The sequence below is a fragment of the Harmonia axyridis genome, chromosome 1 (genome assembly GCF_914767665.1).
Source record: "Harmonia axyridis chromosome 1, icHarAxyr1.1, whole genome shotgun sequence".
Taxonomy (NCBI): domain Eukaryota; kingdom Metazoa; phylum Arthropoda; class Insecta; order Coleoptera; family Coccinellidae; genus Harmonia; species Harmonia axyridis.
Genome location: NC_059501.1, coordinates 9,012,404 through 9,027,810, shown reverse-complemented (window position 1 = coordinate 9,027,810; position 15,407 = coordinate 9,012,404). Strand labels below are relative to the sequence as shown.

The window sequence follows — 15,407 nt, the reverse complement described above, 5'->3', positions numbered from 1 at the left end:
TTTAATAAATAACAATAACAAATCCTTATTTGAAATACGAAAAAACGAAAAAACCATGTCTAATAAGTTTTCTTGCAAAAATACTCAGATGCTCGAACTTTTGGAAATTCGTGTCGAAGATTTCTTGAAATCAAATTCAAAGACCTTTGAAATGATGTGTCACTCGACCTCTATTCCATATTCAAATTCTTGGGGTTCTAAAAAACCATCGTAGGGGGTTGCGTTCTCTCGCCCTCCTACTATCATTAATGAACGAATCTGAGTAAATTCCCCAAATCATTATAATACGAGAATTTAATTGAGACACCCTGTATATCTCAGAGTAACGTGCAGCGTATACGTTGTAGACGAAACACATCTAATGTATTAATCACCCAATAATTCTAACGTTAAACACTAACTGTCACATGGACAACATATCAACCCCCCTCCACCACAAGCCCGACGAGGGGTAAAAATTCATTACACCCCCGGTGTTAATTCTTCCTATGAGAAATGAGTTTCCGAGCGCGTATTAATTAAACTACATGGTCCCAGCGGTACCTTCGAGCAGAGTGTAAAATTTCCACGGCCACTAGATCTGAATTGGGGATTGAATTTCCTCCACCAGAAGCGAGGCCGCATCCGTGGGGGTGCTTCTGCAACCCCCCCTCCCACACCTTCGGAATCCTTCAGGTGGCATTCTCTTGTCCGGCACTCTGACATAATGGTTTCCTCCGAGACTAAAAACGAACTTTTTTATTTTCTTTGTACGGACTCAAGTTGTTGCATTATATTCCGAGATGAAAAAGGAACAGGGAGGGGGAAGAGGGGGGTTGATGGTGCCGCTTTGGAAAGTTGAGAAGCAGCCTTTTCGGAATTTTGATGACGCTTCTTATATCTAGGTGTTAAACGATTTTTTTCGTTTCCTATTGGGACGACCTGAAATACGTGTGTGAAAGCTTTAGTTCATAGGATGGGAGAAGAGGAGTAGAGTTTGACACACACTAATTAAACTGAGCTACTTACAATTGTTCAAGTGTAATATGCACATTTTAGGATCGCATCATCAATGTTGGCTTTGACAAACAGTTACCTAGTGTTTGGGAAAAATAAAAGATCAGCAATCGATTGTAGTACATACTAATTGCACTGAACTATACTTGTGTAAATGTAATATGCGTGTAACATAAGTATAAGATGAGGTTAATGTAAGTGTAGGGTCACTATGAAGGACCGAATCATCATTGGAATTATTGTTTGTGTGGAAATGAAAGGTCAGTGAACAAGTGTATTGAACATTTTGAGGTTTGAGTGGCAGAACAGAGGCATTATAGAATGCCATCTGAACTTCGCCCTGGGGTTGTTTTGCTTTTCTGTTCTTTTGTAACGAATTTAAATCAATAAAGTCCTATTATTATTTTACACTGCGCTACACCCATGTAAGTGTAATATGCTTGTAATGTATGTGTAATATGCTCACTCTATAGAATCTTTATGAAGAATTGTATCATACAAGTTGGCTTTAGATTACTGCTTCTAAGAGAATTAAAGGTCAGTGATGGATTGTAGTACATACTAATTGCACTGAACTAAACTTGTGTAAATGTAATATGCGTGTAATGTAAGTGTAAGATGAGGTTAATGTAAGAGTAATATGCACACAGTGTAGGGTCACTATGAAGGACCGTATCATCAAAGTTGTCTTTGAATTATTGTTTGTGAGGAAATGGAAGGTCAGTGAACAAGTGTATTGAACATTAATTACTGCGCTACACCCATGTAAGTGTAATATGCTTGTAATGTATGTGTAATATGCTCACTGTATAGAGTCTTTATGAAGAATTGTATCATCCAAGTTGTCTATGGATTATTGTTTGTGAGAAAATTAAAGGTCATTGATCGATTGTACTCTACAATAATTACACTGAGGTACTTGTATAAGTATTTTTTGCGTGTAATGTAAGTATAATCTGAGATTAATGTGAGTGTAATGTGCCCAATGTGTGGATTTTTTATGAACGACTATATAATCAAAGTTCGCTTTGGATTATTGTTTGTGGGGAAATAAAAGGTCAGGTACAGAGTATACTCAACACTAATTACTTTGAGCTACATTTATGTAAGTGTTATGCTTATAATGTAAGTGTAATATGCACACTGCATAGAGTCTTCATGAAGGATTGCATAAACAAAGTTGGCATTGGATTATTATTTGTGAGGAAATTGAATTCAGTGAACCATTGTTCTATACACTAATTACACTGAGCTACACTTGTTGTTCAGGTACCTTTTGGTTAGATAAATTCAGAAAGCTATATCGGTTAATTCCTTCGCGCTCGTTCCCAGAACGATAGCTCGATGATTTCGTCACTTATAACATCTGTCCGTCCGGCCAATAACTCTCAAACGGAAACCTAAAAATTCAAATTTCGTAAATATGACCAAGCGAAATTTCATTATGAATGTGAAACTACAGATTCGATCAAGATGAAATTGCTTTTAGTAGAATAGTAATTTCAAGCTCAATCTGAAATTTTATGTCAATTGGGGATCTGGAACAAATTAAATTTATGAAGAATCGCGGAAAAAATTAATTCAGCGATGACAAAGTGGATCTAGTTGAAATTTTAAATCATAACAAAGCCTTAATTGAATGTTCAGAAACTGATAACAGTTACTTTCAATTTCTGAAGACAACATCGTTGTCGAAACGTTCGTTTAACGCTTGTTAATAGTATGTTGTAGTATTAAATACTACAACCTTAACTTTTATTTTCTGAAAATTATAACATGGTTGTCGAAACAATCGTTTAACGTTTTTAAAGATACTGTGGCTGAGAATGTTGTAAATTTAGTTGAATACTATCAAAAAATTCAATATTGATTCATAATATTAATCATTCTGCATAATTCACCAAAATATTAAAGTTTCCTTCATTTGCTAGAAGGAGAAAGATAACAATACCGCTTTTGTTCTCTTGAGAACAATAATCACTGATCAAAACTGTAAATACGAAATTATTTTCGACCAACTCGATTATTGAACAACCGGGTGAAACAATAATTTTCAACTGATAATCAGAGATACTACGTACGCAGAAAAGGACTCTTACTTGCTAGCGTTAAGATACCAAAAAGTTTCATTAACAGTGACAGATTTGAATGAGATGATTTCTCCGACTCCTTTCCTTATATACTCTCTGAAATGATATTCAAAGCAAAGCCATCATAACAATAACTCTAGGAGTATCCATTTCACACAGATGTTTCCAATGATGAAATTTTGAATATATAATTTTCGTTTCATCGGTTCTCATTCAATTCAGGAAATATGTTTCTCGATTAACAGAATTTGAGGTTAATCGACTGGATTTTCAGCAGGAAATGGATTTTGAATCAAATCAATGAGTTTACCTGAAACGAACGATGATTGACTGCTACGTACCTGAAACCACAATATTTTATTTAGAATTTTATAAGCAGATCAATGAATTCGATAGTTAATGTCAACTTTGAATGAAAGATCTGGAATTGTAGGTGCTCTTTGCGTGAAATTTGTTACATTGTAAGACCGAAATGATCCCACAAGTTTGAGATTCATAAGTATAAGAACAAAATTTCCAGATACTGAACACATGATGTTGAAATTGAAAATATGTATTTTCACTATGATACCGAATAGTATACTTTTTACTGTAGTCATAGCTAATATCCCTCTGAATATTGACAGTATGGGACGTGTGTAAGTAATTTCTAATACTACAAACCTCCATCAGGGCAGGTTTGAACACCGTGAAATTTTTTCTTTAATTACAAAGCCTTTTGTTTCAATGATTCGGAAATTTCATGAGCTAGAAGGCAATAATGAACCATAGTAAAATTTGGAGTTTTAAGTAGGTACAACTCAATGCTTGCTCACGGTTTTCCAAGTGAACATAAATATCTATCGAACAAATGTTTTGAATTTTCCATAGTAGAAGAATTGAATGTACCAGAGTACAGAAAATGTTACCGATTAATAATAATTAAGCAAAGAAGACTAACTGGATATGTATTTCAAAGTATTAATACAGATTCATGAACAAAAAGCTGACAACTCTTATAGAATCGCAAGCTTATATTCCTGATATGGCTTCATGACTTTTTTGTGGACCACTCAAAATATAGGTAGTATCCAAGCATTCTCGTCCAGTAGATATGAAAAAGAAATAGCTTTAAATATTGTTGTCGATTTATGATAATTAGTGGTTCCTCGTCGTGAATTAATAATTTCAAGAAATCCTCCTTTGAAGGCGTTTAGATGAATATTACATATTTTGTGTATCATTCTTCAATTCGTTGTTTTATTCTTACATAATGGTATGCATTTCGTGATTTCAGAAAAAAGAAAGTCATGTTCTATTGGCTGCAGTTTCTATGACATTTCGAGAAATTATTCCATGGAATAACTCACAACACCTACCTACTACTACACTTATTTTTCTAAATATGTAATCTTATAACATAATGAAACACCTTGTATCAGCTGATTTGAAATATATTTTCATATTTATTATGTTTTCAGCTAAATTTTACAACTTATACGAAAAAAATCCATATCAAATTCCGTAGATTAATAATGAATGAATAGAGTGAAGTTGGTTGTTTTTGAGCGCTGAAAAATTAAAATAAAAATTCATGACAAGTTCAATTAGGTCTTTGGCATGAGTTAGGTATTCAAACTCAAAAAGTCTTCAAAGTAATAATCTTCTTCGGTTCAAAACCTTTTGATAGATAATCAATGCAAATTTCAATTCAGAAATTATTTTATCGACCAATCAGTATCCACGAAGACCCTGCAATAAATATTGCAATAATTAATTCATGTATTAGTTTATTCATCAGTTTCCAGCTTAGGAGACTATGAAATCAAGAGTCAACTTGGGGAAGGCAATTAAACAACCGAAGATAAGCAATTTATACGCGCATCGGAAAGAAAAGAAATAGGCGTAGATGAAAGTCGGCCAGAGGGGATTCTGGATGTTTTGGAAAATGAAAAAGATTGGCTTTTATACACTTGTTCGGCAAAGTTGTATAAAAATCACTGATGGGGTAAGAAGTTCGAGAATATGATGACTTGCTGAAATACAAGATTTCCAGAACAGTGTATCAACACTGTTAATCATTGATTATTGGTGACGTCCATGTTTTCAACAGTAAAATAATTATTACAGGAATTTGGACAACTTCAATTCAATCTCATATTAATACATCGCCAATGTTTCGAATCTTGTGTGATGATTCTTGTGTGAATCACACAAACGTTGTCGATGTATTAATAAGAAATTCAATTGAAATTGTCCAATGGATTCACTGCTTGACTTAATTCAAGATACTTGACTTGAAATTCAAACTACTTGACTTGAAATTCAAGCTACGTGACTTGATATTCATTCTACTTGAATTGAGCTTGACTCGAAATCATCTCAAGTACAAATCAAGTAGTTTTTTTCAATGTTAGGTATTTAATAAATCAATACTTGACATCGAAAAACTATTACTTGACTTGAACTTGAGCTGATTTCGAGTCAAGCCGTGAATGACTAACTTGGTCATAGAATTCTAACGGAATATTACATTTTTTTTTCTTTCTCGAAAATGAAGGTATAGAGATGAAGTTTTAGACAAGTCCTATATAATGCTTACATAGGATTCCAGCGAGATCGATGAGTTTTCGGACCCATAGAAGTCACTATCGTGGTTAAAGGAGAAGAAGAAGATGGATTATTTTTTTGAGATATCAAACTTTTTCAAAATAATTTCTTTCAATCTTTGATTGGAACGAGTTTCGATTAATTTTATATATGCCTTTGTGGTATTTATTTTACAACTACTGAATAATGATAAACCTCCTAGAAAACTTACTCAAATGAAATCGGTATTTCCCGAGTTATTGAGAGAACAAACTGGATTTATTCGGATCATTGACGAACATAGCCTTATTGAGACCTCTAATGTACCCTGAAAATTTCAAGAGTCCTATTTGTTCCTTTCGAATTCTGCATTAACGAATCTTTTAATAGCAGAAAAAACAAAGAGAATAAAGCTTTTTAGTAGATTCCAATAATCAAAAACCATAGTTAATATTGAATGCATCTTTATATCAGTCAAGAGGTTGAAACCTCCTCTTGAAACGTACTTATAAAGCTTCAGGTAGACACCTTCAATACGAAATACTCATTTCAATCTTAGAAGTACCTAGTTGTTACGTTGATAGTATAGTAGTTCATTGAGGAAAACAGCGATTATTCAGTTGTTTTATAGACATATACTGGATTGGAATAAATTCTTAATTCAAACATTCAAAACAAACCTGATACGATTTATTATTACTCTAAAAAACTCACACTACCTGAGTTGACAGAGGCGGGTGTCAAACTTTTTTCTTCAACGACTACAAAGATGTTCTTATTAGAAATAATTAACCAGAAATTTTATTAAATATTAACTTTCAATAATGGGGATTATTCTATCACTCAAATTTCGTGACCCAATTTTCTTCTAACAGTGGCTACGCCCATGGAGCGTGAAAGATCTCCAACTGGAATTCGGCTGATTTATTTTTATCGAAACTCGGAGTTGTTTCGATTAATATTACACAAAAATAACTCTCGGGACACCAGGATGTTCCTGGCCTTGGCGTGAATCACTCGGTCCTTGTGGGATGAAAAAGCATCGATTTGACAGAAATTCAATTTCGCAGCCGGGCCAGCTTTCTTCCGTGAAGATTCCGCTAATTCCCGCATCGTTCATTTTGTCCGATAAAAACAGAAGCACGTATTGGAGCACTCGATTTCGAATTTGCGAAGAACTTCCAAACGACTTCGATTCGGAGATTTTGCTTTGTAGGATTCAATCGAATTTCCTAGCAAACAACAAACCGATGTAAACTGAGAGTTTTTAGTAAACATTTGAAAGTGATAAATATCCATACTTTCTTATAAAGCGTTTTCCAATAAGATTTTTTTTATGTCAAAAAAAGGGGGTATTTTGAATATTTTAAGAAATCTATTGAATCAATATACAGGGTGAGTCTTTGACTTGTTATTATATTTCAACCGAAGATTCCTGAGGTCAAAATAAACACTTTTTTCCTTTACTAATTTTTTCGATTCGATTTTTTGTTGTCACTTAGTATAGCGGGCATTTTGGAGTTGACAGGACTTTGATAGAATTTCATGTTCAGAGAGGATTCATCACATCACTAAAAACTATATTCCGAAAATCATTTCCTTGAATTCCATACCATTTGAGAGATATAAATAAAATTTAATTTTTTCATGATTTTCAACAGCCTGTGTCTTTTCAACCGAGCCGAATCGGAAAAACTGGTAAAGGAAAAAAGAGTTTCCTTTAACCTCAGGAATATTTTGAAATATTTGTATCAGTCAATGACTCACCATGTATACATATAGTTTATCGTAAAATTTTTATTATAGCTTGTTGAAAAAGGATCAATGAATCTGTTTCAACATAAATTAATCTTAAAACCTGACGAAAATAGACTATTCGACTCTTACGAGCGATAGGTATATAGGTAGATACATCAATTTGTTTAAATATTTTATTAAATATTCAGAAAATGCTCTGAATTCATACAGCAATTCAAAGTGATCATGTGTGTTAGGTACTTGCTTTTTCGTTCCTTTGCGTTTATTATTTGATGCAAATTCGTTAATTTTTATACCTATTAAAATTTTTTTAGTGTTTGAACAGATTCTTTTTTCCTATAGAAAGGCCATGAAAAACTGAGATTATTTAAAACCACCCTGAATTCTTACCTCAAAAATATTTAGTCCTTACCATGAAAAACTAATAGATAAAAAAATGATTTCAACAAAAAAATCGTTATTGACAGTATATTTCAAGAGAAATTAATGAATAATGGATGTTTATTTTATTGTGAAGAGGAAGGTATGACATTAACGATGGAAAATCATATAAGCCGAATGGCTGTCACGGCTACAAGCTTCAAAAGATGTTTGTCAAAATTTAAGTGACTCTAAATTAAATTTAGAGTGACTTAAATTTGTAAATAAATACACGAAATTTGTTTTTATCAATTTTTCAAACAACACAAATTTTTTTGTTTGAAAAATTGATAAAACCAAGTTTCGTGTATTGGTGTATTGATGAAATACTGTTTTTTACGGAAAAATTATTCTGCCTTCAAAATAATGGCTTAATAAGCGCTATTGCAGACTTTTTACTGCAACGGTTGAAAGGTTCTTCCTAAACGAATAGACTTTTAGATTTGTTCTGCTTTCGCAATTAAGCCTAATACCTACCCTTATTGATGTATAAAAAATAACGATTATTTCGCTACTTAATGTTCATATCTTCAACTGCATCTTTTTGAAAGTCTTATGTATTAAACATATGAAGGAAATGTAATACTGCAGGATTTCGCGGTGGGATTGTTCAAAAGAATTCAACGTTTGGCCTACCACTACGGCAGGCATCTTCAGAGGTTTCTCAGACTTCAGACTGAGATAATAAGTTGACACCAGGGTCGGCTTAGCAGCCTTTTCAGGCGCTTCTATATGTAAGGAGCGGAATTTCTACCAAATTCGGCAGCCATATTTTCGTCACTGATGACGAACCCGTTCTCAAATTTAATTCTGTCCGTTTATCCGAACGTAAACACGTTAAACTTCGAAAGAAAATTTCAAAAAATGTTACTCAAATATTGATTTTGAACTGAGTTTGAAATTTTTATTCAGAAAATTCCCAATATCTCCGAGAAAACACTTGTATATGTAAAATAATCACTGGAATTGCCGAATTTTGAGGGAGATCATATCCAAAAGAACTGCTCATCTCTAACAAACTAACCGAAAACAATTATATCTATCATGATAACTCATACAGTTCACATACCTTCCATATCTATCCTTGCATAGTATTGATGTCGATAGAATTTCTGACTGTGAGAACAAGATATTTGCTCGTTCAAGATATTTTAGAACTTTTCTGAATGATGCAAACACCATTCGTGTTCGAATGTTTCGTGTTGTAAACTTTTCCACAGTTGCAAGGTGTTTTATAAGCACCAGCCTTGGGAAAAATTTCATCCTCAGCACTACTTTGAATCAATTCTATGTTACGCCTCTGAAAAAGTTTTCTGAATTTGTCAGTCGCCGAAGTCGTGAAAGACAAGTAAGCTTTATTTCAGGAGATATGTTTTCTCGTGTTTGACCTGATGCTCGATAAATTTCTTTCGAGCCATAACCATTGAACAGAAGGGTTTGTGTCAAGTGATTCTTTCGAAGGTATTCTTACTCGCATATACGTCGAGCTCTCCCTGCAAGTGTCTTAATTACCCCTGTTTTTATTGTGGAAGGTGATTAGATTTCCTAGTCTGCCTTCCGAATTTCTTGCTACTAAAAAGTAGAGAAATGGCAAGCGCCTATCTCTCTTAATTGAATGTTCTGGTGTCTACTATTCAGATGGCTCGAGAAGGCATTCAGAATTCAGATGTTTCTCGACGTGAAACCAGATGATGAATGTGTGATCCACATATCGCAGCCAAGTCGAAGGCTTGTTTTGTGGTGTTTGAATGGCATCTCTTTCAATTTTTCTATGAATAAGTTTGCGTAAAGAAAGATACATTAATGAGTATTTGTTCATTTGTACATAATTCTCAAAATTCCAATTGACGCTTAGAGCTTATCAAGGATTTGAACAAAATTTTATTCTTGAAATGTTTGAATAAGTTCAAATTTTGAATAAACAATTTACACTGGCTGAACGTGGAGAATCATAGAAAATTCATGAAGTATATTAAAAAATTTCACCCAATATTTCCATGATCACAAATCCGACTGTGTTAATATTTGGGATATTTTATTGAAATGATAACAATGATAAATTGATAATATGATCAGCACTGTAGAAAATTGGAAAAAATATTGAATATTTCAGTAAAATTTTGTGCTGATAGCGTTACCCGTAACCAGAACTAGGGCAAAATCACCCAATATTTTTGTGACCACGAACCTATAGAGTTGATATTTTGCTGAAGCTTTGTGCAAAATTTCGTGTTTTTATCATCATCAGAACCAGAAAAAAATCAAGCATAATCGCGAAAAAGGATCTTATAATTCTGTGACAACAGATACGAACGACTCGAAGTTTTGCAAGAATGTATCAACCAAAAAATAATTTTGAATTCTATGCAAAATTTCATATTGACTCCTTCATCATTTGAGAAGAATATTGGAAAAGACATTCCAAATATTTCCCTGATTACTTGAGATGTTGTGTGAATTATACAGGGTGTTTTTGACTTGTACATATATTTTTGCGGCAGCATGCGTTCTGGAGTGTCCAAGAGTTCCTGTCCAGTAGTTTGAATTTTAATCTCTTTTAAATTAATTTATTCTTTGTGTTGTAATGTTTGTAAGGAGGAATGGTATTTTATATCATTCATAGTCGTATTACTTTATTGAGTAATGCTTTTATATTTTGACAAAGATACTATGTATCATTTAAGAATTGTATAACTTTATTGAGTTATTCCAATTTTAATCTCTTTTAAATTAATTTATTCTTTGTGTTGTAATGTTTGTAATGAGGAATGGTATTCTATATCATTCATATTCGTATTACTTTATTGAGTAATGCATTTATATTTTATATTTTGACAATGATACTCTGTATCATTCAAGAATTGTATAACTTTATTGAGTTATTCCAACTATTTTTATATTCTGACATTGATGAGAAATGCTCTATACAATTTCGAAGTTATTACTTTATTGAGTAATGCCTTTATATTTTGACAATGATACTTTGTATCATTTAAGAATTGTATAACTATATTAAGTTATCTCTATTATTTTTATATTCTGACAATGATGAGAAATGATTTATATCATTTCGAAGTTGTACTTTTTATCGAATCCTGTGACGTGTGCAATACAATGAATTTTTGTAAAAGAGCATCAATAAATTATCTATCTATCTATCTTTCTATCTATCTATCTATCTATCTATCTTTCAACCGAAGATTCCTGAGGTCTGAAGAAACTTTTTTTCTTTTACTATTTTTTCAGATTCAATAGTGGGCATTCTGGAGTTGATCGAACTTTCATGGAATTTTGTGATCCGATTTATATTCCGAAAATAATTTCCTTCGATTTCATTCCATTCGGGAGATAAAATTTATGGATTTTCAACAGTCAGTATCATCTCAACAGAGCCGAATCGGAAAAAATGGTAAAGGAAAAAAGTTTTCCCTCATCCTCATCATGAATCGTTGGTTGAAATATATGTACGAATCAAAGACTCACCCTGTATATAGAATAACATTTTCGAGCTTCGTGCGAAATTTCGATTGGATATCATGAATATCACTAGGTATAGAACATTGAAACAAAATATTGAAAAATGACATAATATTTCAGTGACAACAACACCCAAAAGTACTAACTTCAAGTAAGTAGTTTTGGAACGAAGTTTTCAAACGAATCGGTAAATTTCAACTTATGACATTGAGAAACACAAAATTTCAAACTCTACAACTCTAAAACTATGTCATTTGATGGATTCGCTCCTCTGTTGTTGAAATTAATTTCAAATCAATTAATGACGAACTAACAATGGGTCGAAATGAAAAGAGCACAAGAACGAACATGCAAAAAACATTGAATGTGGAACGTATGGCAAAATATTTCCTCTATCGATAGGTATAGCCATTCTGACCGTAATATTCTAAAATTGAACATGACCGTGAACATTCAAAGTAATAAAGGTTAATCGCTTCCATCAATAGAGGCAGGTCCAGATTAACAACCATTGGAAAATATACGTAGGTATGTGAATACTACTAATTCCCTATCCAACACTACAAAGAAGCTTATTGTTCCGATTTAGCTGCAAATAAACAAATGTTACGCTAGAAACGAGTGAAATATACTCTTTACGACTATTCTCATAGGTTTACACTCCAATTAGCATCCTTGTGAAATGAGCATTCACACATAAGTACGTTAACGTTTATTATATCGGGAATTTCATAGATTGTGTATAAAACGATTTATTTGAGATATGGATCAATGTGATGTAAAATTGTTATTAAGAGTCATTTTTGAGTGCCCTTAGGAAAATCATTCTTCTGAAATTTGGCATGTATACATTCGAGGGATTATTTTACATAAACAAATTGAATTTCAATCTACAAAGAGTTCAGAAAGGAAGTAGAACATGTGTAATTGTGGATCAAAACCCATAGGTTTCTCTTCCACCATTTTGTTCCATTTGCAATAAAAAATAAAGACGTATTTCTCGTTCAGTTATTTTTCTTTTCAAAAATCACAGAAAAAATTTCAGAGAACTATTAATGAAATAAATAACAGCAAAAGATCAAACTCCGCGTGAGAAGTGAGGATAGATGTGGAAATTTAGCGACCACAAATTTCAATTATTACTGTTAACGAACTTCTTAAATGATTACCTAAATAAATTCTCGATACATTTTCCAAAGAATGTTATGGTTATCTGTTTGTACTTTTCATTTATGCTATTGAATTTCGCAAACACCATCTTATTTTTTGAACTTCTATTAAGAAGTTGAAAAAATTATATTTTTCACATTATTGCGAAGTATATTAATTGAACTCGATGTGTAGAATATTTAATTTCAGTAGCATTGGTATACTCAGAACTATTGAAATATATTTATTACTTTGATAAAAATTAAGTAACGAATTCATTCAAAATACGTCTTCATTCGAACACTTGAAATGTCCCTGACGTGAGAACTCGTAAATATGGAACACCCTGTATCAGATTTGACTAAGAAATAGAATACAATAATACCGCAAGTAATAAATGAATTAAATCGTACGTATATCAAATACTGTATCAACTTATATACCTTGATCGAATGAGTTACGAAATATTCGGAAAAATACTTGAATAATTTCCATTAATCGAAGTCATCATTCATTACCGAATGTTTTATAGATCAGTCCGTCACATTTCCATATCGAATAAAAAAATATACAAACGAGAAAAATGGTTCGAGATCCCACCTATCGACCAACACTGACATATTAACATCTGAAGATGAACTTGTCGTCAAGGCTGAATAACTTATAATAAAATTAATGGATGAACTTGTAACCACAAAATTCGACTCCTTGTTGAAGCCGGCCGGCCAACTTGTATTCTAAAATCGTCCTTCAGCAAGAGCCGGCTTGTTTTTGGAAGACAATATAAAAAGGTTACCCTTTTGAGAAGAAATCATTCGATTCATACCTTTCGTATGATACACATTAACATGAAGGTATTCGCGGTAAGTAAATCAAAATTTTCGAATGTATATTCACATTAATCTTTCTGTATTCAAACCATTTGAACAACATTTCAAACGGAGTTCCTAAAGGCTCTATTTGTGGATGGACGATTTATGAATAATTTTAATTTTTTTCAGTGTATCACTATTGCCCTTTGCGTGGCTCTCGCCGCAGCCGAGAACGAACCCAAAGTAACTGGCAAATACAAGAGGTACGCCCCCTTCTTGCCAAATGGTATCGAATCGAAACTCTCCTACACCTCCGTCCCACACAGTCTTGAATACTCCAACCTCCAACGCATCTACAGTGGATACTCACCAAACCTTGCTTACTCCAACATCTATGGTTATGGAAGCCCATCTGTCTACTCCAACTACGGTTCTGGAATCGCAGGTTGGTCCGGAATCAACGGATTAGCCCAATCTTCTCTTGTTGGTGGCAGCTACGGAATTCCATCTGCTTACTCCAACATCGCCTCTGCTGGTCTTGGAGCTGCATACGGAGCTTCCTATGGAGCCTCTTTGGGAACCACATACGGCACCCCACAAGTATTCCACGGACCAATCAAAGAAGGTGGTTCCACCCAAAACGTTCAGGTCAGAACCATCACCCAACAAGTACCTGTACCAGTAGCACAACCCTACCCAGTCGAAGTAACCAAAACTGTACCAATCCCTAAACCCTACCCCGTTGAGGTGCCAAGACCTGTACCAGTACCAGTTAAAGTTGAAGTACCAGTCGATGTACCAAGGGCATACCCAGTCAAAGTTCCCCAACCTGTCCCAGTTGAAGTACGTGTCAATGTACCAGTAGAAATCCCAAGACCCTACCCAGTTACCGTTACCAAAACTGTACCTGTACCAGTTGAGAAACCAGTCTACGTTAAGTACCCAGTACAATACCAAGTGCCAGTACCTGCCCCATACCCAGTTGAAGTACCACATGCCGTACCTATCAACGTACCACACCCAGTCGTTGTTAAGGTGAGTAACTACAATCTTTTTTGGATTCTCAATCATCTAATCGATAACATAAGTCTAACTATAAATATCTATTTCAGGAACCTCAATACCACGTTACCAAGTCTACTGCCTACGTGCAACCAGCTATCAAAACCTTCACTTCAGTCCAACCAGCTACCTATACTGCTCTTCACCCAACCACCTACACCACTGGCTTGAACAACCTTGGTTTGTACAGCTCTGGCTTGAACAACCTTGGTGTCTACAACTCTGGCTTGAACAACCTTGGTGTCTACAGTGCTGGATTGACCGCACACTCTGTACACCCAACCTCTTACACTACCGGAGGCGTATACGCTGGCCCATACTCTCACGCTGTCTTGGACGCCCAAGCCTACAACTACCCAAGCAGCTACATCCAGGGAAAATACATCAACGCTCAACCCTTGAACTACTTGCGTAGCAGCTATGATAACAAATACGGTCTTCTCAAGTCTTACGTCCCAAGCGTTGTTGGTGGATACAGCGGATTGAAAACCTATGCCCCAAGTGTATATGGTTCATACTCTACCTTGAAATCCTACGCTCCAACCGTCTATGGTTCATACGGTGGATTGAAAGCATACAGCCCAAGCGTATACGGTGCCTACAGCTCTGGCTTGAAATCCTACACCCCAGGATCTTATGTTAGCTACAATGGATTGAAATCTTACACTTCTGAATACTTGAAGAAGAAGTAAGGTGCTTGTTATGGATTGAGCATGTGATAAATTTTGTAAAATAAAGTACTGTGAATTTTAAAGATTTGTTTTGAATCAACCTATCACCTAATATAGTTTCATTTCTATAAAAAAAAAACGATCCAAGAAGATACAATTTGAAAACTATCAATTGAAATATAATTTACAAAGACTATCCATCCATATGGATATCTGTTTAGATTATGATATATTGAATCTCTTCTCTTTTTTCGCCTAGAAATATTGTTGTTTCTTTCATATTTTCACATTCGCCCAGTAGTTGCCTCATCAACTGAACTTTCTTGAAGTTTTTTTTTTCGAGACCTTCATTCTACTAGGATTTGTCAAGTATGATAACTTTGTTGCTGTTACAACTAAATTTA

The 15,407-nt window shown here is 34.0% G+C and overlaps 2 protein-coding genes across 2 annotated transcripts in view; one reads left to right on the top strand and one right to left on the bottom strand.

Annotated features, from left to right (window-relative positions):
• LOC123688953 (disks large 1 tumor suppressor protein) overlaps positions 1-15,407 on the bottom strand; it is a 742,726-nt gene that overhangs the window by 670,779 nt on the left and 56,540 nt on the right. The gene's annotated exons all lie outside the window — the stretch shown is intronic.
• LOC123688955 lies at positions 13,169-15,086 on the top strand. Its single transcript, XM_045627729.1, has 3 exons — positions 13,169-13,321; positions 13,460-14,305; positions 14,383-15,086. Exons 1-3 carry the CDS (start codon positions 13,292-13,294, stop codon positions 15,022-15,024), a joined length of 1,518 nt encoding a protein of 505 aa, XP_045483685.1. The 5' UTR covers positions 13,169-13,291; the 3' UTR covers positions 15,025-15,086.